General features: G+C 48.7%; 2 protein-coding genes across 2 annotated transcripts in view; both read right to left on the reverse strand.

The window, feature by feature from the left end:
• Positions 1–2,230: 2,230 nt before the first annotated feature.
• Positions 2,231–6,651, reverse strand: LOC149438022 (uncharacterized). Its single transcript, XM_089660330.1, has 2 exons — positions 4,018–6,651; positions 2,231–3,915 (listed from the first exon to the last, which is right to left on the reverse strand). Exon 1 carries the CDS (start codon positions 6,649–6,651, stop codon positions 5,521–5,523), a length of 1,131 nt encoding a protein of 376 aa, XP_089516456.1. The 3' UTR covers positions 2,231–3,915; positions 4,018–5,520.
• Positions 2,231–23,361, reverse strand: part of LOC149438023 (FHF complex subunit HOOK-interacting protein 1B-like) — a 30,656-nt gene continuing 9,525 nt past the window's right edge. The window contains exon 3 of the mRNA XM_089660331.1: positions 2,231–13,875. Coding sequence (XP_089516457.1) covers positions 13,580–13,875 — 296 coding nt within the window. The 3' untranslated portion in view covers positions 2,231–13,579. The remainder of the gene's footprint in view (positions 13,876–23,361) is intronic.

Genomic DNA, 23,361 nt, shown 5'->3' on the forward strand with positions numbered 1-23,361 from the left:
AGGTGGGGAGACCCTGTCTCAGCTCCCCATATCCTTCTTATGTGTAAATCACCCTGTGCCTGTTAGGGGTACAAGGTGATCTGTCCTAATATTGGGGTGGGGGGTTGTTTATTCTTTGATGTTATGTGGTTGCATCCCATTGTTCTACTGTGTGTCTGGTTTGGCAGAAAACTGTTATGGGATGTATGTGTTTATGTGTATTGGCTTGGTGGGGGGGGGGGGGGGGGTGTCTCCAGCAGCCCTTGCTCCTGATGGGACTGCCTGTTGGGGTGTCTCTTGTTACTAAATGTAGATTGCCCCGCCCTGTGTCATTATGCAGGGAAGGCGGATTGTCCCGAGTGTATATATCTTGTATCTGTGTTCCAATAAACTAGTGTACCTCCTGGTTTACTTCAAGATTGGTGTCGTCTAGTCTTGTATGGTCGGCTGCGGTGTCTGTTGTCGGTGTTCGGATGGGGAAGCGGTAGTTTAACGGAAGTACCCAAGCGCAGTCTGGGGTCGGTTCCGTTACAGTAGTCATGGCAAAGTAGATGATTCCGTTACACCCTAATGGCCAACTGTATATCCAGAACCACTGGTTTATGGTACAGCCTAGAGTCATTTACAGCTGAATTCCAGGTTTAAATAGTTTGTTGGGCCTAGCTGGTTCAAACAAACTATTTTTATGAAATAACTTTGCATCTGCTCGGTTTCCTGTGATGGACTGTAGTAGCATTGCCGCTGTGTTCCAGCAGCAGTACAGGCGACTTCCCCTCTGAGTGAGGCCTTGTAGTCATTGAAAAAAGACAAGTACTCTCCTGAATGGTGAATGTAACGGAACCGGACCCCGACTGCACTAGGGTATTTCCGTTAGAATACCGCTTCCCTGTCCGAAAACAGATCCACAGACACCACCGCTGACCATACAAGACGAAACAGCACCAGACTTGTCTTAAAACAGGAAGTGGACTGCTTTATTTTAACATAGATACAAGATATATACACAGGGTGGGGAAATACACCCAGTAACAGGAAACACATCAGCAGGCTGTCCCATCAGGGGGAAGGGCTGCCGGAAACACCCCCCAACAAGCCAATACACATACATCCCATAAAGTTTGCTCCCAAGCAAGACACACAATAGAACAGTGGGTCCACGTGGCATTAGCATTGGCGCTGTGTTCCGGTAGCAGTACAGGCGACTTCCTGTCTGCTGCCAGAAATAGAGTCGGCCTGAAAGCTTCTCCTCCACTGTGACAGGAGTCACTTTGGGTGGGGGGCCCATGGAACACAGCCCCCTTTGAAGAGGCGGGGAGACCCATGTCTCAGCTCCCCATATCCCTATTATGTGTAAGTCACCCTGTGCCTGTTAGGGGTGTAGGGTGAAATATCCTGCTATTGCGTAGACATGTATAGGTGGGGTGTGGGGGTTGTTCATTGTTTAATGCCACGTGGACCCAATGTTCTATTGTGTGTCTTGCTTGGGAGCAAACTTTATGGGATGTATGTGTCTATGTGTATTGGCTTGGTGGGGGGGTGTTTCCGGCAGCCCTTCCCCCTGATGGGACAGCCTGCTGATGTGTTTCCTGTTACTGGGTGTATTTCCCCGCCCTGTGTATATATCTTGTATCTATGTTAAAATAAAGCAGTCCACTTCCTGTTTTAAGACAAGTCTGGTTCGTCTTGTATGGTCAGCGGTGGTGTCCGTGAATCTGTATTCGGACAGGGAAGCGGTATTCTAACGGAAATACCCTAGTGCAGTCGGGGTCCGGTTCCGTTACATCCACCATTCAGGAGAGTACTTGTCTTTTTTCAATGACTACAAGGCCTCACTCAGAGGGGAAGTCGCCTGCACTGCTGCCGGAACACAGCGCCAATGCTACTACAGTTCATCACAGGAAACAGAGCAGACACAAAGTTATTTAATGAAAATAGTTTGTTTGGGCCAGCTAAGGCCCAACAAAACCTGGAATTGTACTGTAAATGACTCTAGGCTGTAGACAGTTGGCCATTAGGGTGTAAAGGAATCATCTACTTGGCCGTGACTACTTACTGTAGCTACCTAATGCTACTACAGATAATTCTACTACAACGCACACAGCGACCGCATTATTTAGTAATGAGAGTATGTTGTTTGGGCAAGCTTTTTCTTTTTTAGTAGCAGTAAAGGAGGGAGAGTGGTGGGAAAAGCACCGGGGCTATAAGACATAGAACAAATCATCAGAACAAACAGAAGGCCACACAGGAAGGATTCACCCATTTTTTTTTTCTTTTTATTGGTTGTCACCATCAGAGATGTCACACTGATTTGGCAGAGAGGCAGTGTGACCTATTTACACGACTCAAGACTGAACACGCTGCCTCCATTCTAAAATAATCACAGAACATGCTTCTCTGTATAAGACTTGGCCTGGAGGTGGCCCAAGGTCCCGCCCCCAAGGAACAAGCTCAGCCTTTTTCTGGGCAGTGCAGAAGTCAAAGGTTGCCGCTTGACTGGTAATCAGGCTCAGTCTGCCTCTGAAAGTCAATCAATACAAGAAACACACAAGGTCCCGCCCCCAAGGAACAAGCTCAGCCTTTTTCTGGGCAGTGTAGAAGTCAAAGGTTGCCACTTGATTGGTAATCAGGCTCAGTCTGCCTCTGAAAGTCAATCGATACAAGAAACACACAGACGGACAGGAGAGTCAATTCCCTTTTTGTTTTTTTTAAGAACAATTACAGTAAAAATAATTAAAACAGGCGTGCAAAACAAAAAAGCAAAAGATCCAAAAAAAACGGCTGAAATCGCAGCAGCCGCCACACACACACACACACACACACACACACACACACACACAAACAAGAGGGTCCGACCGGCTGTGACATAATCGCACGAAGACGCGCGTCTGCCCAGTGTCAGGACACAACCACTAAATCGATTTTGGCAACACAAGAAGATACAAAATGATAAAATCTAGTACAAAAAACGGATGTGCAAAACGGTCAGACGAGAGGGTCCCCCCTCCGCCGCAGTATGATCATATACACAATCTAACATACAAACATTCTGAGCAAACGAAAAATCATTGATTTCATGAGAAATCGTCATCAGCTGAAGAGGGTGGCTGAGACGCAGAGTGTTCCCCATATTTAAAGGAGAGGGGGGGGGGTTAGTGCAGTGCTGAACATCGCCACCCTCAGGCTGGGAGGCCCAGGCGCGGAAAACGATGGGACTGTAAACAGACCGGTCTTTATATTTAAACGTACAGATTTTCAATCAAATATCGAATTTCATGTGTTTCCACCACTTGTGTTTAAAGGTGGAAAGATTGCAGAATATCTGCAGACCGTATGGCTTTTATGACACACACACAAAAAAAAAAATCTAATTAAAAATATAAAAAAATAAAATGATGGTCGGTAAGTCATGTGAATAGAATCGAATTCTGTTAGCTCTGAGGAGGGAGGATTAGAGCTTATGGCAAGCTGTATAATTGGAGAATCTGAGAAATGGATGCAAAGATTCCTTGAACCCTAGACTGATGGATTGGATGGTTCCTTCTAATCAAAATTTCACAAATGTTCACACTTGTGAAAACTCCAGAAAAGGAGAGCTCTTCCGATGACAACAGCCCTGGCTGCTCTGATGTATGTTGAACCCCCTAGGCCCAGGCTACATGACACCCTCCACCCAGGCTAGCTGGGACCCCTTAGGCCCAGGCTAGCTGGGACCCCCTAGGCCCAGGCTAGCTGGGACCCCCTAGGCCCAGGCTAGCTGGGACCCCCTAGGCCCAGGCTAGTTGGGATCCCTTAGGCCCAGGCCGCCTGGGACCTCTTAGGCCCAGGCCGCCTGGGACCTCTTAGGCCCAGGCCGCCTGGGACCTCTTAGGCCCAGGCCGCCTGGGACCTCTTAGGCCCAGGCCGCCTGGGACCTCTTAGGCCCAGGCCGCCTGGGACCTCTTAGGCCCAGGCCGCCTGGGACCCCTTTGGTCCAGGCCGCCTGGGGTCTTCTAAGGCCAAGGCCGCCTGGGACCTCTTAAGCCCAAGGCCGCCTGGGACCTCTTAAGCCCAAGGCCGCCTGGGACCTCTTAAGCCCAAGGCCGCCTGGGACCTCTTAAGCCCAAGGCCGCCTGGGACCTCTTAGGCCCAGGCCGCCTGGGACCCCTTTGGTCCAGGCCGCCTGGGACCTCTTAAGCCCAAGGCCGCCTGGGACCTCTTAAGCCCAAGGCCGCCTGGGACCTCTTAAGCCCAAGGCCGCCTGGGACCTCTTAAGCCCAAGGCCGCCTGGGACCTCTTAAGCCCAAGGCCGCCTGGGACCTCTTAAGCCCAAGGCCGCCTGGGACCCCTTAAGCCCAAGGCTGCCTGGGACCCCTTAAGCCCAAGGCCGCCTGGGACCTCTTAAGCCCAAGGCCGCCTGGGACCCCTTAAGCCCAAGGCCGCCTGGGACCTCTTAGGCCCAGGCTACTTGGGTCTACTTAGTCCCAATTTTCACCCCAAAATATCTGCAGAAGGGCTTACCCTGCATTATTGGAGCCTTTAGCATCCAAGGTGATGAGATGCTGAAAAGCCACCAAAGGTGGCAGATAAGTGTTTCTTCCCTTCACACAGATAGTGAGTTCTGTGAGGATAAAAAAATGGAATGGGCTAACCCCCACTCCCCCACCAGACTTGAGCTATGGCTACCCCCAGACATTAGAAAAGGCCAAAGTTTCAAATCTATAGAGATGGAACTCCCAGTCCATTTTCTCTTTCATCAACTGTGGACATTAGGCACCAAAAATGATTATTTCAATAATATTTGGCAACGTTGAATGTTTATGAACCACTTTGCTACTGTGAAAATTTTTAAAATTTATTGCACACATTAAAATTTCCAAGAAAACTACCTCAACGATATCCTTTTTGAAAGCAGAGGCCCCCGTAGAATAAAATGGTGGCAGTAGCAATTTTTTTTATGTTGCAAAGGTTTAAAACAATAATCAAAATGACTTTTAGCATGCACAAATTGGACAATATCCGATTTTTCAGGGGTAAAATATAAAAGATGAGGCTGCGACAAGTAACTAGATACCAAACACGTCAAGCCTTTAAAGCAGAACTAAAAGGCAAAAGTGTTTTTTTTTGTTTTTTTTTATATGGATTAGTGCTGGCCATACACTAGTAAAATTTGACTCCTTTATTGGATTTTCTACTGTTCAGTGGGGTCAAATCATCGTTTATGTTCGACCTGGGTGACAAGAAAATTTGAAGGAGCAGGCGTATTTGGTTTTCGTTCAGTAAACTTCATGCACTCCAAAATCGAATGCTAAAAGCAAACGCGTTTCGAAACAGCATTCAAGTCATCGAACGCACTGAAACTTTTTGTGCCAATGTTCGTTTGAAAATCCACTGGTATATGGCCAGCTTAAGGGAAATTTATAACCACTCTTTTTTTTGCCATTGGGGAAATTTCCATTCGTTTTCTATCCTGTAGTGAAAACAGAAAGTGATAGGAAATCCCTTCAAAGTGATGGAATCCCTGGTTGTCACCAGAACTGGTATCCCAATGGGAAGAGTTCCCACTCACACAGGTGGCAAATTTGGAGCAGCACCCTTGCAACCGCTGCATCCCAATTGGCATGAATGGGACTTCCGATACGGGTGTGCATGGAACACCTGTGCAGACAAAGATGGCAAATTTGGAGCAGCACCCTTGCAACCACTGCATCCCAATGGACATGAATGGGACTTCCGATACGGGAATGCATGGAACACCTGTGTGGACACAGATGGCAAATTTGGAGCAGCACCTTTGCAACCGCTGCATCCCAATTGGCATGAATGGGACTTCCGATACGGGAATGCATGGAACACCTGTGTGGACACAGATGGCAAATTTGGAGCAGCACCCTTGCAACCGCTGCATCCCAATTGGCATGAATGGGACTTCCGATACGGGAATGCATGGAACACCTGTGCAGACACAGATGGCAAATTTGGAGCAGCACCCTTGCAACCACTGCATCCCAATGGACATGAATGGGACTTCCGATACGGGAATGCATGGAACACCTGTGTGGACACAGATGGCAAATTTGGAGCAGCACCTTTGCAACCACTGCATCCCAGTGGACATGAATGGGACTTCCAATACGGGAATGCATGGAACACCTGTGCGGACACAGATGGCAAATTTGGAGCAGCACCTTTGCAACCACGGCATCCCAGTGGACATGAATGGGACTTCCGATACGGGAAAGCATGGAACACCTGAGCGGACACAGATGGCAAATTTAGAGCAGCACCTTTGCAACCACTGCATCCCAGTGGACATGAATGGGACTTCCGATACGGGAAAGCATGGAACACCTGAGCGGACACAGATGGCAAATTTGAAGCAGCACCCTTGCAACCGCTGCATCCCAATTGGCATGAATGGGACTTCCGATAAGGGAAAGCATGGAACACCCGTGTGGACACAGATGGCCCTTCGTATGGGTGTACATTTAGGCATGCCCATATGAACAAGGCCTTAGGGAAATAATATGGCGGAGTGTGCATGTATTGCACAGCTGAATGTTTATTCCAGGCCTTTATATCACGCCGAGAATTTACGCAGCGACTTACTGTGCATTCACAGCGACCCCTGACCTCAAGCGGCTTGCAATCTAATGTCCCTATCTTGTATACTGGAGGCAATGGACCGACCAGCATGTCCTTGGAAAGTGAGAAGAAACCGCATGTTCTCCCTGTGCTTTAGTAAGTTCCTTTTCCTAAACTCTGTAACAGATTTAGGGATTGAAAACCCACAAAGGCACATGCAAACTCCATGCAGATGGTAACCTGACCAGCCACTATTTTTTTTTACTGATCCCAGACATACACTCATTGGTGTATTTAGGTTTTGTGCTGCCCTAGGCAACACAAAAATCGTCTGCCCCCTCGGACACCAACCAACACCAACCCACCCACCTTCCCCTGGAGAGAGCTTGATACTGACCACCAAAACCGCTGCCCCCCACCTGGGAGAGCCTTCCACTAACCTCTCCGCTAATAGAGAGAAAGACACTCATCTTCATTTCTGGACATCCCTGGGAATGAGAGTCAGGCTCTACATACACCATTAAGCAGCCCGCAGCCTCTCTCGGATCCCACCTGGTTCCCATAGCCCTTCTTTCATCCTTTCTGGGGGGAAGTGCTGCCCCCTTGGAAAGTGCCACCCTAGGCAAGTGCCATGTCTGCCTTGTGGTAAATACGCCCCTGCATACACTTGTAGGGCTCATGCACACATGCTTTGGTCTCTGAAGTGCGTTTGACGGGCGTTGTATCACCTCCTCATTGCCTGCTTTAACCCCCTGATCCCGGCAACATGCATTGTACATTGTGCTTTCAGAGCGTCCCCCCCCATTCACTTGCTATGCCCACCAAAAGCATCAGGGGGTATGGTCCTCGCAGTGTGACCATGGCATGTGTACAATCCAGGTCGCAGCACCTGCAGCTAAAGGGAGTGCCAGTTGAGGGTGGTAAAAACGTGGCACAATTTTACCGCCTGCCAACTGCTAGTGGGCTCAAGCCGTAAGACTTAAATACAAACAATGTAACCTGCTCTTATTACTCAGAAGGTGCTCCACCTTAAGACCTGGAAAATCCGTGAGGATTGAAGGTGCTAAATGCCTCATTCCATCCAAACCCTCCATTTATACAGCTCTGCCACACTCGGGAAGAAGATTCGTTGAAACAAAAAGGAGTTCTACATTCCCTTTTCTTATCCGGTAAGTTGGAGCTTAGCACCGCTGTGTCATCCTCCCTGTGGGCACCGACGGATCTGCGGCACCATGGATCTCCACCTACTCACCATATTAAAATCTCTGGAGGGGTGCAAGTCCAAGGCTGGAAAGGTGCGTCAATCGTGAGCAGAAGGCGGCTGGAACGATGAAAGGTGACTGGCCGCTAGAGGTTCCCGCACCTCCAAAATTATTCTCGGTCATATTAACCACTTCATGTCCGTCAGCTCGCCCCTCCAGCCGTTTTAGGGATGGGGGAGGGGGGGGGGGAACGTGGCAGTTTGTATGGCAGTTTTTAGATTCTCTTCTGTGATTATACATTCATAGGTAGTTGTTCATTTTCCCTATTTTTAAGCTATATAAGAAAAATTCGGAGAAATATATACAAAATGCACCGCAGATGGGTCTCCCTAGGGTGACCGGTGTGCCGCAGAAACACACAAAGGGTGGCAGACCTACCTGGGAGATATTGGGCGCGAGGCAGAGTCACCTCTTGTACAGTAAGTACTGTGATAGATCTATTCGGCCCCCCACACATGACAACACTGATTGGCTTCCAGGCTCGTATAGGTGTCACGCCCATCTATGGACAACATGGTGTACAATGGGGAGGATATACCCATAAAACAGTAAAGCAACAAAGCCCCCCAAAAAATATTGGGAGCCCCCCTGAGTGTTTAAATCAAAACAGCAGCTCCCGGCTGCGATGGTTACCTCTTCTCCACCAAAGACGGACACATCCTGCCAGTGCAGGGTGTCATGGACCCACCCCCGAGGTGCCCTGCACTCATAGCATAATGATGTAAGCAGCTCTCTGCATTGAGGACCACCCAGTGCTGGAAAACCACCTAAAACATGGCGGCCCTCCAGTTGTTGCCAAACTACAAGTCCCATGAGGCATTGCAAGATTGACAGTTCCAAGCGTGACTGCAGAGGCATGATGGGACTTGTAGTTTTGCCAGTTTGACACCCCTGGCCTAAAACCTCCGGGAAAGCGTTAAATCACCGTAACAGAAAAAAAAATGAAAAAGTGAACACCGTACAGCGGGGGCGGGCAAGTGCGGCCCTCCAGCTGTTGTGGAACTGCCTGTTGCATTGCAAGACTGACAGTTACAAGCATGACTCTCAGAGGCATCATGGGAAGACTGACAGCTGGGCAGAGGCACGATGGGACTTCGTTCCCATCTGCAAGGCCGCGGTTGCCCGTCCCTGCCCCACCCCGGGACAAACCAGAGTGATTGACTGTGCAAGCGCTGACCAATCAGAATCTGGACCATCCCAAAAGTCCTGCAAGGAGAAGAGAGGGGATTTCAAATCTCCAGACCACTGGTTTGGCTGCATGCGCACAGACAGCTCAGCATCCCCAGAAGTACAGCGGGGACCGGGGGGGGGGGGGGGGGGGTGAGGAGGCGGTACTACGTTCGTTCACTTTTTAATTTTTTTTTCTTTTACAGGTTAGCTAACACTTTGTAAATGGCCTGTGGATGGTAACTGGTTAAACAGGCTTGAACTCAACTGGTTCACACTAGAACATGGGTGTGGGAAACCTGCACCGTGATCAAAATGCACCGCCCTCGCCATCTGCAGCGGGTGTTGCAATGTGAACGACGTGCGTTTGCCTTGTGTCGGATCGCATTGTACAAAAAGTACCACGTGATCCGTTTCCAAAAGTAGTGCATGCCACGTAAAATGCGGTGCGGTTTTAGCCCATTCAGAATGAATGGGTTCAAACTGCACTGCGCTGAATCACATTCACAGGAGAATTATAGTGTGAACCTAGCCCAGGGGTGGGCAACTGTGGCCCTCCAGCTGTTGCAGAACTACAAGTCCCATGAGGCATTACAAAACTGACAGTTACAAGCATGACTCCCAAAGGCAGAGGCACGATGGGACTTGTAGCTCACCAACAGCTGGAGGGCCACAGTTGCCCACCCCTGACCTAGCCTAAAACAAGCAGCAGCCATGAGCCTGGTACCATTTTCTTCAGCTGGGTCCTAGTTACCTAGTAAAAGTGATCCGAGCAACTCTACAGCTCTTATGGTACCGTGAAGGATTCCCCCTTCCCCCAGGGGAGCCATGGTAAATGATGTCAGGGTGGTGAGCGGGAGCAGACCAGGGAACATCCCTGTATCTAGGAGCTATCAATGCCATGAAGTGGTTAAAAATTAAAAAAAAAAAAAATTAAAAAAAAGGCTGCAACACAGAAAACCAATCATGGTCAGGTAAGTCTCCGAGGAGCAAAGACATTTGGGGAACGCACAGGGGGCACACACAGGATAACGCGATAACTGATCGAACAATCACCCAATCTACGATCACATTTTTTTTTTTTTTTTTTGGGTGACGCTAAAGGATAGGCGAGTAGACACCCAGAAACTGGTGCGATAAGACACATATGTCAGTGACGCTAAAAGAGCTAGCTATAACGGGGTGCCAACTGGTGGAGCTGACGGGTCTGAGGGCACCCCGAAAAAGTGAACCGTTAAAACTGGATCTTCTAGAACTCCAGTGGGCTGAATTTCTCGAGCTATATACACAATGCCCTAAATGAAATGTAGGGTGCAGTATACGCATGGTGGTGTACGTATAAATAGATGTATATATATATATACACACATGTACATACAGATATATACATACACAAGGACGCACTGCCCTTCAGAACACACTGCCACTTAAATAAGTTAAAAAAACAAAAAAAAAAACAAAACAGCTTCCTGTTATCGAATAGATGTCGGCGGGTTCAGTTCCAGCTGGGAATTCAGGGACATCCACAGGAAGAGGTCTCAGATTGGAGTCTACGTCTCCTTTGCCGCGTTTGTCCGACGTTCTCAGCTGGATCGGGTTGTGTCTCTACAGACCAGCTGAATTTTGGGAAACAACGGATGGCCGCTCCAGGCTTTGGCCGCTCTGTAAATCCAGAAGAGAGGTCATCCGGTGGCCTCTGCCGCTACACAGGAGACATCATCCTAAAATGTTCTGCACCAGAGGACACACGCTGAATGTCATCAGCACACCAACGTGACCTTGGTCTCCCATCCAATTACTGACCAGGTCTGACCCTGCTTAGCTTCCGGAATCAGAAGAGATCGGGCGTGCATTTGGAGTAGTGTGGCCTTAGACCCACCGTGAACTTCATCTCCCAACTAATCACTGACCAGGTCTGACCCTGCTTAGCTTCCGGAATCAGAAGAGATCGGGCGTGCATTTGGAGTAGTGTGGCCTTAGACCCACTGTAAACTTCATCTCCCATCTAATCACTGACCAGGTCTGACCCTGCTTAGCTTCCGGAATCAGAAGAGATCGGGCGTGCATTTGGAGTAGTGTGGCCTTAGACCCACCGTGAACTTCATCTCCCATCTAATCACTGACCAGGTCCTTCCCTGCTTAGTTTCCAAAATCAGAAGAGATTGAGTGCAATCGGGGTGGTGTGGCCGTAGACCCAACGTAAGCTTTGGCCCATAAAGGATGGCGACATTTTGGAGCTGCAAGGGGATTCCTTCATCAGGCAATACAACCCAGAGCGAACCACTTCCCAAAAAAAAAGGTAATCCCTCAAGACAACGAACAGTTGGCTTGGCTAAAGAGCGATCACCAATGCCCAATAAATGTACCCTATCACTAAGCCCTTATCAGATGAAAGTGGTGGAATCTTCTCTGGTGGGGAAGGGGGGAGATGCCTAATGGAGCTTGTCTGATGTCAATAAAGTTTATTGTGAACCCGTCCCCCTCAAAAATGGCAGTCCCACCCAAGACAACAAACATTGGCTTAGTTATACAGCAACCACCAACGCTCCTACAAATTAAAGAACCCCCATAACTAAGCCTGTATTCCCTGAAAGGGGTGGAATATTGTCTGGTGGGGAAGAAGATTCCTGGTGGAGTGTGTATGATGCCAATAAAGCTTATTATGAACCCCCCCCAAAAAAAGGCAGTCCCACCCAAGACAACAAACATTGGCTTAGCTATACAGCAATCACCGCCGCCCATACAAATATAAAGAACCAAATGACTAAGCCCTTATTAGGTGAAAAGGGCAGAATCTTGTCTGGTGGAGGAGAAGACACCTCAATAAAGACAAAGTCAATGGGAGAGAGCTTATTGTGGCAGAATCGTGTCTGGTGGGGGGAGAAGAACCCTAACAGAGTTTGTCTGATGCCAATAAAGTTTATTGCAATCTAGCACTAAACATAGAGGCCTACAAATGAAAGAATATGTTGATGGTGTGGCAACAGGGGTGATGAACGAGCTCAAAAAACTTAAATAACCAATGCGTTGCAGAAGTTATGGAGCATTGCTGAAGCGACCAGCTGAACAGGTCAGGTCAAAGGGAGCCAATGTTTGTTGTCGTTTGGTGGTGCTGAAGTGACCAACTCAAGAGGAACCTTAACGGGCGGAAGTGACGAGTCAGGTCAAAGGGAGCCAATGTTTGTTGTTGTTTGGTGGTGCTGAAGCGACCAACTCAAAAGGCACCTTAACCGGAGGAGGTAACGAGTCAGGTCAAAGGGAGCCAATGTTTGTAGTCATTTGGTGGTGCTGAAGAGACCAACTCAAAAGGCACCTTAACCAGTGGAGGTGACGAGTCAGGTCAAAGGGAGCCAATGTTTGTTGTCATTTGGTGCTGCTGAAGCAACCAACTCAAAAGGCACCTTAACCAGTGGAGGTGATGAGTCAGGTCAAAGGGAGCCAATGTTTGTTGTCATTTGGTGCTGCTGAAGCAACCAACTCAAAAGGCACCTTAACCGGTGGAGGTGATGAGTCAGGTCAAAGGGAGCCAATGTTTGTTGTCGTTTGGTGATGCTGAAGCGACCAACTCAAAAGGCACCTTTACCGGAGGTGACGAGTCAGGTCAAAGGGAGCCAATGTTTGTTGTTGTTTGGTGGTGCTGAAGCGACCAACTCAAAAGGCACCTTAACCGGAGGAGGTAACGAGTCAGGTCAAAGGGAGCCAATGTTTGTAGTCATTTGGTGGTGCTGAAGAGACCAACTCAAAAGGCACCTTAACCGGTGGAGGTGACGAGTCAGGTCAAAGGGAGCCAATGTTTGTTGTCATTTGGTGCTGCTGAAGCAACCAACTCAAAAGGCACCTTAACCAGTGGAGGTGATGAGTCAGGTCAAAGGGAGCCAATGTTTGTTGTCATTTGGTGCTGCTGAAGCAACCAACTCAAAAGGCACCTTAACCGGTGGAGATGATGAGTCAGGTCAAAGGGAGCCAATGTTTGTTGTCGTTTGGTGATGCTGAAGCGACCAACTCAAAAGGCACCTTTACCGGAGGTGACGAGTCAGGTCAAAGGGAGCCAATATTTGTTGTTGTTTGGTGGTGCTGAAGCAACCAACTCAAAAGGCACCTTAACCGGTGGAGGTGATGAGTCAGGTCAAAGGGAGCCAATATTTGTAGTCGTTTGGTGGTGCTGAAGCAACCAACTCAAAAGGCACCTTAACCGGTGGAGGTGACGAGTCAGGTCAAAGGGAGCCAATGTTTGTTGTCGTTTGGTGGTGCTGAAGCAACCAACTCAAAAGGCACCTTAACCGGTGGAGGTGATGAGTCAGGTCAAAGGGAGCCAATGTTTTTTTTGTCATTTGGTGGTGGGTGGGACTATCTTTGGACAGCTCAGGATTGGCCTTTGGGTGCTATTTTAGGACTGTTGCCTGATGAAGGCGTTGACCTGCAGCTCCAAAACACTGCTATCCTCCACGTGACAAAAGCCCACATAGTTAAGTAGTTTTGCTGAGCTGATGACACGCGATTCGTCTTATGATGGCGCCATCCGTTGTTTCGTCACTGCAGCACCCGCCAACTGCAGGCCAATGCACTGCATGGAGTGCACCTGAACTGATGTTTCATTTTGGAGGCCCCATTCACTCCTCCGTGTCCGCCGGAAGGTACGGCGAAGTGACGGCGTGCTCCTGCGTTATGGCCGCCAGCTCCTTCATGAACTCGGTGAATATTACTGCGCAGTACACAGCATTCTTGACTCGCAGCGCCTCGTTCTGCTTTTCCGCCGACGACTTGAAGATGGATGTCCCGGAAAGTGCGTGCAGGACCTGCCCGTCCCGGACGTGCTGAAAGGCCATTTGTGCGGCTTGCCTCGCTCGAGTTGGGCTGTTGGTGTGCCGTAATATCAGCTCCCCGATGGACGGTTTGCGGCTTTTTACTGCAGGAGAAAGGAGACATCTGTGAGACTCTGGGCTATGGTCTGTGGTAAACTATAAGCCGAGGACAGCGCCCCCCTCAGTTTAAGTTAAGTATTGCCTTCATTAACTCCCAACCCTAACCCACGTCTCTGCATTTAACCCCTTGCTCTCCGGAATATTTAACCCCCCCCCCCCCTCCTGACCAGGGCATTTTCTGCGATACGAAGCTGCGTTACTTTAACTGACAATTGCAAGGTCATGCAACGCTGTACATAAATAAAATGTAGGTCATTTTTTTCCCAAAAAACAGGTTTCTTTTAGTGGTTTTTGGTCCCCTCTGCATTTATTTTTTGCGCTGTAAATGAAAAATCACCGACATTTACCCCTTCCAGTCCGGACACTTTCACCCCCTTCCAGTCCGGACGCTTTCACCCCCTTCCAGTCCGGACGCTTTCCCTCCCTTCCAGTCCGGACGCTTTCCCCCCCTTCCAGTCCGGACGCTTTCCCCCCCTTCCAGTCCGGACGCTTTCACCCCCTTCCAGTCCGGACGCTTTCCCCCCCTTCCAGTCCGGACACTTTTCCCCCCTTCCAGTCCAGACGCTTTCACCCCCCTTCCAGTCCGGACGCTTTCACCCCCCTTCCAGTCCGGACGCTTTCACCCCCCTTCCAGTCCGGACGCTTTCACCCCCCTTCCAGTCCGGACACTCCCCCCCCCCCCCCCTCCTGTCCAGGCCAATTTTCAGCTTTCAGCGCTATCACACTTTGAATGACAATTGCGCGGTCATGCAACACTGTACCCATATGACTTTTTTAGCATTTTTTTGAGACAGATAAAACTTTATTTTGGTGGTATTTATTCTCCACTGGGATTTTTTTTTTATTTGCTATATAAATGAAAAAGTCCAAAAATTTTGAAAAAAAAATTGTTTTTCTTATAAAATTTTGCACATAAATAATCTTTCTTCATAAATATTGACCAAAATTTATTCAGTTATATTTTTAGCAAAAAAAAATCCAAATTATTTTATAACCAAAAATTATATTTTAAAAAAAAATTGTTTTTCATGTTTATTTAATTTTTTTTATATTGTTTTTTATTTATACATACTGTCACCCTAGCAGTGCAGTGTCACCATAGTGACACTACTACTTGTGGGGGGTGATGAAGTTTCTTTTTTTTTTTTTACACGGATTGCTTTTACACCCATAAAGGATGTCAAAGCAATCATGTCTCCTTCTCTCTGGCTGCATTCTTGCAGCCATTGTGAAATACTGAGTGAGCTGTGATTGGTCACAGCTTGTCACATGGTATAGGGCTGTTGTGAATAGCCCTGTACCATGTGACCTCTGTGATCATTCACAAATTTCACACGTAGTAAGCAATGACGTCAGAAGTGACATCTCGCTTACCACTCTTCATGTGATCACTGACTGGCCGATCAGTGATCACATGATCGGGACCTCACACAGAGGTCCCATACAGTGATTGGTGTTCTCCCAGGGAGTACGCATTGGCTGAAAATGCGGGTTCCGTTTATGAACGGCAACCCGCTCCTGCACTGCTCCCGTCCGGCCATTTATGTACATGCTCCCGTCCGGCCATTTATGTACATGGGCCGGATAGGAAGTGATTAAAAACAAACAATATACTTTCGCATATAAAACATATCCAATAAAATTTTTTAAAAAAATCTAATTTTTTCATAAATTTAGGCCAAAATGTTTTCAGTTACATATTTTTGTTACAAAAAGCCCAATAAGTGTATATACTGATTGTTTGTGCAAAAGATATAGGTTGTTAATGAAATACTAGTAATGGCGGCGATCAGCAACTTATAGCGGGACTGCGATATTGCGGCGCACAATCTGACACTAACTGACACTTTGTGGGAACCAGTGACATTAATGCAGTGATCAGTGCTAAAAAAATACACTGTCACTGGCTGGGAAGGGGTTAAATATCTAGGGTGATCAAAGGGTTAATTGTGAGCCTAACCAGTGTTTTTGTGTGCATTGTTTTTACTAGGCGATCTGCTAGAATTTATTCCCTGAATAAAACCTAGCAGATCGCTGTGGACATAACACAACTCTGCTTTGTTTACATAATCAGAGCTGTGTTATGTCAGCGTCCTCGGCGATCAATGGGTGCCGTTGCTCATCTACCGGCCATCACCTGTTTTTACTTGGCGATCTGCTATAATTTATTCCCTGAATAAAACCTAGCAGATCGCTGTGGACATAACACAATTCTGCTTTGTTTACATAATCAGAGCTGTTATGTCAGCTCTCGGCGATCAACGGGTGCCGTTGCTCATCTACCGGCCAGCAACTGTTGATCGACTTCTGCTGTGTCCAATCACAGCAGAAGCAGCTCTCCGGCGGCAGGCACGCGCCCCCTGTGGCAGAAATGCAAAATGACGTTTATACACGTGACTTTGCACAGAACAGCCACCCTGTAGCAGTAAATCAGTTCACTTCCCTTTGGTTCACTTTGACCTCTACCCTATAGCAGCAGGACAGCGCCCCCCTCAAGGGAAGTTACAAATTGACTTCAATAACCCACACAGGATACAGCCAATCCTAACCCACTACTCTGTATTTAAAGTGGACATAAACCCCAAAACACAATATATTGCAGATCACTAGTCCTTAGATGTGGTGGCTGCATTCGTTTTCTTTTTAAGCTTTTTTTCCCCTTTGGTTTTTACCTGGTGATCCTGCCAGAAACATACTTCCTGTCCTATGCTGACAACTATCACTCACTGTACTATATTCTACTGTGAGAGAAGTCTTAGGAATCTTCTTTTGCAGACTTTTTGTAAACAAATTTTCTTTTTCCAAGTAACTTTAAAGCTAAATCCCAGAAATTCAGCCATTTTGTAAAAAGTGAGTTACTGTATTTTTCTGCTCCATATGACAAACTTTCCCCCCCCAAAAAAATAGGGGGGAAATGTCTGTCAGTCTCTGGTCATCTCCTGTACTGTGTCCGCAGTCTCTGGTCATCTCCTGTACTGTGTCTGCAGTCTCTGGTCATCTCCTGTACTGTGTCCGCAGTCTCTGGTCATCTCCTGTACTGTGTCCGCAGTCTCTGGTCATCTCCTGTACTGTGTCTGCAGTCTCTGACCATCTCCTGTACTGTGTCCGCAGTCTCTGACCATCTCCTGTACTGTGTCCGCAGTCTCCGGTCATCTCCTGTACTATCCGCAGTCTCCGGTCATCTCCTGTACTATCCGCAGTCTCTGGTCATCTCCTGTACTATGTCCGCAGTCTCTGGTCATCTCCTGTACTGTGTCCGCAGTCTCCGGTCATCTCCTGTACTGAGTCCTCAGTCTCCGGTCATCTCCTGTACTATGTCCGCAGTCTCTGGTCATCTCCTGTACTATGTCCGCAGTCTCTGGTCATCTCCTGTACTATGTCCGCAGTCTCTGGTCATCTCCTGTACTATGTCCGCAGTCTCTGGTCATCTCCTGTACTATGTCCGCAGTCTCTGGTCATCTCCTGTACTATGTCCGCAGTCTCTGGTCATCTCCTGTACTATGTCCGCAGTCTCTGGTCATCCCCTGTACCGTGTCCGCAGTCTCGGTCATCTCCTGTACTGTGTCCGCAGTCTCTGGTCATCTCCTGTACTGTGTCCGCAGTCTCTGGTCTTCTCCTGTACTGTGTCCGCAGTCTCTGGTCATCTCCTGTACTGTGTCTGCAGTCTCTGGTCATCTACTGTACTGTGTCTGCAGTCTCTGGTCATCTCCTGTACTGTGTCTGCAGTCTCTGACCATCTCCTGTACTGTGTCTGCAGTCTCTGACCATCCCCTGTACTGTGTCTGCAGTCTCTGACCATCCCCTGTACTGTGTCCGCAGTCTCCGGTCATCTCCTGTACTACGTCCGCAGTCTCCGGTCATCTCCTGTACTGTGTCTGCAGTCTCTGGTCATCTCCTGTACTGTGTCTGCAGTCTCTGACCATCTCCTGTACTGTGTCTGCAGTCTCTGACCATCTCCTGTACTGTGTCTGCAGTCTCTGACCATCTCCTGTACTGTGTCTGCAGTCTCCGGTCATCTCCTGTACTGTGTCCGCAGTCTCTGGTCATCTCCTGTACTGTGTCCGCAGTCTCTGGTCATCTCCTGTACTGTGTCTGCAGTCTCTGGTCATCCCCTGTACTGTGTCTGCAGTCTCTGACCATCTCCTGTACTGTGTCCGCAGTCTCTGACCATCTCCTGTACTGTGTCCGCAGTCTCTGGTCATCTCCTGTACTGTGTCCGCAGTCTCTGGTCATCTCCTGTACTGTGTCCGCAGTCTCTGGTCATCTCCTGTACTGTGTCCGCAGTCTCTGGTCATCTCCTGTACTGTGTCTGCAGTCTCTGGTCATCTACTGTACTGTGTCTGCAGTCTCTGGTCATCTCCTGTACTGTGTCTGCAGTCTCTGACCATCTCCTGTACTGTGTCTGCAGTCTCTGACCATCCCCTGTACTGTGTCTGCAGTCTCTGACCATCCCCTGTACTGTGTCCGCAGTCTCCGGTCATCTCCTGTACTACGTCCGCAGTCTCCGGTCATCTCCTGTACTGTGTCTGCAGTCTCTGGTCATCTCCTGTACTGTGTCTGCAGTCTCTGACCATCTCCTGTACTGTGTCTGCAGTCTCTGACCATCTCCTGTACTGTGTCTGCAGTCTCCGGTCATCTCCTGTACTGTGTCCGCAGTCTCTGGTCATCTCCTGTACTGTGTCCGCAGTCTCTGGTCATCTCCTGTACTGTGTCTGCAGTCTCTGGTCATCCCCTGTACTGTGTCTGCAGTCTCTGACCATCTCCTGTACTGTGTCCGCAGTCTCTGACCATCTCCTGTACTGTGTCCGCAGTCTCTGGTCATCTCCTGTACTGTGTCCGCAGTCTCTGGTCATCTCCTGTACTATGTCTGCAGTCTCTGGTCATCTCCTGTACTGTGTCCGCAGTCTCTGGTCATCTCCTGTACTGTGTCCGCAGTCTCCGGTCATCTCCTGTACTATGTCCGCAGTCTCCGGTCATCTCCTGTACTGTGTCCGCAGTCTCTGGTCATCTCCTGTAGTATGTCTGCAGTCCATTGGTTCATAATATTTTTTTTGTCGTTTTCCTCTTTTAAAACCTAGGTGCGTCTTATGGAGCGAAAAATACGGGTAAGTCCAAGGAGGTGCATGACATCTCCTGAGAAATCCAATAAAGCCCGGCGCCATGATCCGTATGCACCGATACCGAATATAGCCTTGGTAAGAATCAAAGGAACATCCAGAGCTGCCTTAGGTAAGCCGCTGGGACATGGAAAGACAGGCAAGAAAAACAAACAATGATCCAAATCGCTTAAGGGTTCCTAATTAAATTATCTTGATATTAGCCAACCTATATGTCAAACTGTTGCAGGGAAAATGGCAGTCACTCTTGACAACAAGGTATTTATTTGACATCCATCACGGCCAATAGTCAGCCTAAAAAACAATAAGCATCAATAGTAACGTGGGATGTCAATCCCCACCTACATATTCATTCGTGTGGCAGTAAGGCTGTACAGAAGAAGCGTCATGTCATGACTTGAAAAAGCGCACGCACACGAAACGCGTTGTCATCGTTTTTCACAACATCTCCTGAACTTATCTCTATTATTTATATCTGACTGGGTTATGGCTACTCGGGGTTGTGAGAGATGAGAGAGAGGCACACAGCGCAGCTATTCCCGTCCCTCCCCTCTGCTCTCCATTCAGAGAAGCCTTTGTAGTTTGTGAGTGAGTTCACACAAAACAAAGGCTTCTGTGATTGGGCAAAAGGAGAAGGACAGGCATAGCAGTTGCACCAACATTTAAAATGCTTAGATCTTCAGCATTGGAGTCAGGCTCCCAAAAATGTCTTCCAGGAGTGCAAAAGAAATGTCAGAGGTAAATAAATAATAGATAAGCCCAGAAGATATCATGCACCTCCTTGGGCTTACAGCGGAGTTCCAGCTGAAATAAAAAAAAAAAAAAAAGCAGCTACAAAAACTGTAGCTGCTGACTTTTAAAATGCAGCCACTTACCTGCCCCTCGATCCAGCGGGTGTCCTCACCACCGCTGGTTTCACCGGCCGTCTTCTCTCCCTGGCTCCGGCCACTTCAGTGTGGGCATCAATGGGCGGGGAAAATAAACTATTAGGGCGGCCGTAATTTCATGCACCTGAGCCAATCAGAGCGATCACATGATCAGGAAGCCCATATAATGGCTTCAGCGTTGTGAGCTCTTAACCACCTCCTGTCCGGCCCTTGTATATAAACGGCCGGACGCTGGCAGTGCAGGGATGGGTGGCTGTTTATAAATGGCCTCCCCGCCCCCTGCTTGTGCGCGCTCCCTGGGAGCGTGCAGCAACGCGATCCGGTGCCCGCTGTGTCCTCCGTACACATTGGAACACAGATCGTCGTACAGGACCTCTCTGCGAGGTCCTGATTATGTGATCACTGATTGGCCAATCAGTGATCACATGCTGAGTAGTAAGCAACATGTCACTTCTGACATCATTGCTTACTATGTGTGAAATCTGTGAATGATCACAGAGGTCACATGGTACAGGGCTATTCACAACAGCCTTGTACCATGTGACATGCTGTGACCAATCACAGCTCACACAGCATTTCTCAATGGCTGTGCAGCCAGAGAGGAGAAATTATTGCTTTTACAGCCTTTATGGGTGTAAAAGCAATCAGTGTAAAAAAAAAAAAAAAAAAAAAAAAAAATCTTCATCACCCCCCACAAGTAGTACAGTGTCACCATGGTGACACTCTGCCTCTAGGGTGACAGTATGTAAAAAAAAAAAAGTAATTACATTTTTTTTTTTAAATTATAATTTTTGGTTATAAACTAATTTGGGTTATTTTTTTGTCTTAACTAAAAAGATAACTGAATACATTTTGGCCAAGATTTATGATGAAATATTTATGTGCAAAATTTCATAATTGTTTCCAAATTTTTGGACTTTTCCATTTACATAGCAAAAAAAATAAAAATCCCAGCGGTGAATAAATACCACCAAAATAAAGCTTTATCTGTCTCAAAAAAAAATTCATATGGGTACAATGTTGCATGACTGCGCAATTGTCATTCAAAGTGTGATAGTGCTGAAAGCTGAAAGTTGGCCTGGGCAGGAAGGGGGTGAAAGTGTCCGGACTGGAAGGGGATGAAAGTGTCCGGACTGGAAGGGGGGGAAGTGTCCGGACTGGAAGGGGGTGAAAGTGTCCGGACTGGAAGGGGGGAAAATGTCCGGACTGGAAGGGGGTGAAAGTGTCCGGACTGGAAGGGGGGGAAAGTGTCCGGACTGGAAGGGGGGGAAGTGTCCGGACTGGAAGGGGGTGAAGTGTCCGGACTGGAAGGGGGGAAAATGTCCGGACTGGAAGGGGGTGAAAGTGTCCGGACTGGAAGGGGGGGAAAGTGTCCGGACTGGAAGGGGGGGAAAGTGTCCGGACTGGAAGGGGGGGAAAGTGTCCGGACTGGAAGGGGGGGAAAGTGTCCGGACTGGAAGGGGGGGAAGTGTCCGGACTGGAAGGGGGGGGAAGTGTCCGGACTGGAAGGGGGGGGAAGTGTCCGGACTGGAAGGGGGGGGAAGTGTCCGGACTGGAAGGGGGGGAAAGTGTCCGGACTGCAAGGGGGGGAAAGTGTCCGTACTGGAAGGGGGGGAAAGTGTCCGGACTGGAAGGGGGGGAAAGTGTCCGGACTGGAAGTGGTTAAAGAGCTGGTGGGAAAGAATTAAAGCTGAATTCCAGGAACTTATTTCCTTTGTAAAAAGTGCAGGCACACTAAGAGTTAAAGTGGAGTTCCACCCAAAAGGGGGAGTTCCGCTTTAAGTCTTTGTCCCCCACTCCCCATTAAGGATTGGCACCTTTGGGGAGCGGGTACCCAATTTGACAGGTACTCGCTCCCACTTCTGCTGCGATCGCCGAGGCGAGCGGAAGTTGTCCTCCCTCCCTGTAGTCTTCTGGGACATGTGACAGGTCCCAGGAGACTACGGGGCCATTCACAAAGCGCAGCACTTCTCGCACATGCTCAGTGGGCACCCGGCTGTGAAGCCGCAAGCTGTCACAGCCAGGTGCGCACACTGAAGATGCCGGCGCCGAGGAGACCACACAGTCGGTCAACCTGTCCGGTGTGAGGACACCGCGGGATCAAGGGACAGGTAAGTGTCCATTTTTTAAAAGTCAGCAGCTACAAATTTTGTAGCTGCTGACTTTTATTTTTTTTAATTCCCGCTGGACCTCCTCTTTAATTATCCCAGCATATGATGTGCAACCTCTGCCCGGCCTGTCCGCAGACTTCAAGGCGGACGAGTGACCCCCCCACCCCTCTGGAAGCACTGTGTGTGGAACGAGCGCTCTGGCTCATCCAAAACCCTCACATGCGCAATGTGCTCTATCTCCCCCTCAGTCGCACAACGCTGAGCTCACCCGGCTCCTGCAACAGACCTGGAGTCCTTTTAACAGCTTCCCATTCGCCCTACAGCACAAATACTGCCACAGGGCGGCAGGGCTGCGCCAAATCATGTATATATATGTGATTTTGTATTTACGGGTAGGGGGGCACACCTGCCTGCACTGCCATTGGTGGCTACAGCTGTCAATCACCGGGTCCTGGCAGGAGATTCCCCACCAGCACTCGGTTTTCACCGACTATCACTGACGGGGAGAGGTCTGTATGTAAACAATACCGATCTCTCCCCTGTCAGCTCCAGCATGCTGCTTTGGATGGCTCTGCATAGCACAGCAATACAAATCAGCATGCCTCCCTAGTAAAACACTCCCAGCACACAGTTAACCCTTTGATTGCCCCATATGTTAACCCCTTCCTGCCCAGTGCCATTAGTACACCCATATGGAAGAGAAATATTATATATATATATATATATATATATAAATGCGACAACTATTTACAATATATTGGCCTACACCAGCAATGGGCAAACTACGGCCCGGCGGACCTTTTAATCCGGCCCGCGGAGCGTGATGCTGTCAGGATGGCTGTCTGGATGTGTGTAGGCGGGGCAGCGTGACGAACGTGAGGGGAGCTAGGCTCCTCTCACAGTCCGCCCTGAAGATCGGTGTAGCATAAAAATCTGTCTCCTATGAGGATCTGTCCCCCTCGACGTATCTGCGCATGTGCCGGAGATCGCCGATCGGCTGCTAATGCCTGAAACTGGCACATGCGCAGATACATCGAGGGGGACAGATCCTCATAGGAGACAGATTTTCATGCTACACCGGAACGGCGCGGGAACACGGCGAGAGGAACGCACGGAGCAAAGGTAAGTGAATTGACACAGGGGGGACTTGGGGACTTAATATGGGGAATGAATTACTATAGGGGGGATGAATTACTATGGGGGATGAATTACTATGGGGGATGAATTACTATAGGGGGGATGAATTACTATGGGGGATGAATTACTATAGGGGGGATGAATTACTATATGGGGGATGAATTACTATGGGGGATGAATTACTATATGGGGGATGAATTACTATATGGGGGATGAAT

Source organism: Staurois parvus, unplaced genomic scaffold (genome assembly GCF_062004578.1).
Source record: "Staurois parvus isolate SC_StPar_1 unplaced genomic scaffold, SC_StPar_1.0 ptg001225l, whole genome shotgun sequence".
Classification (NCBI taxonomy): Eukaryota; Metazoa; Chordata; class Amphibia; order Anura; family Ranidae; genus Staurois; species Staurois parvus.

Coding starts and splice junctions, on each gene's coding strand:
- LOC149438022 (XM_089660330.1), bottom strand. CDS start 6,651: ATGCTGGTCGGTCCATTGCCTCCAGTATACAAGATAGGGACATTAGAT.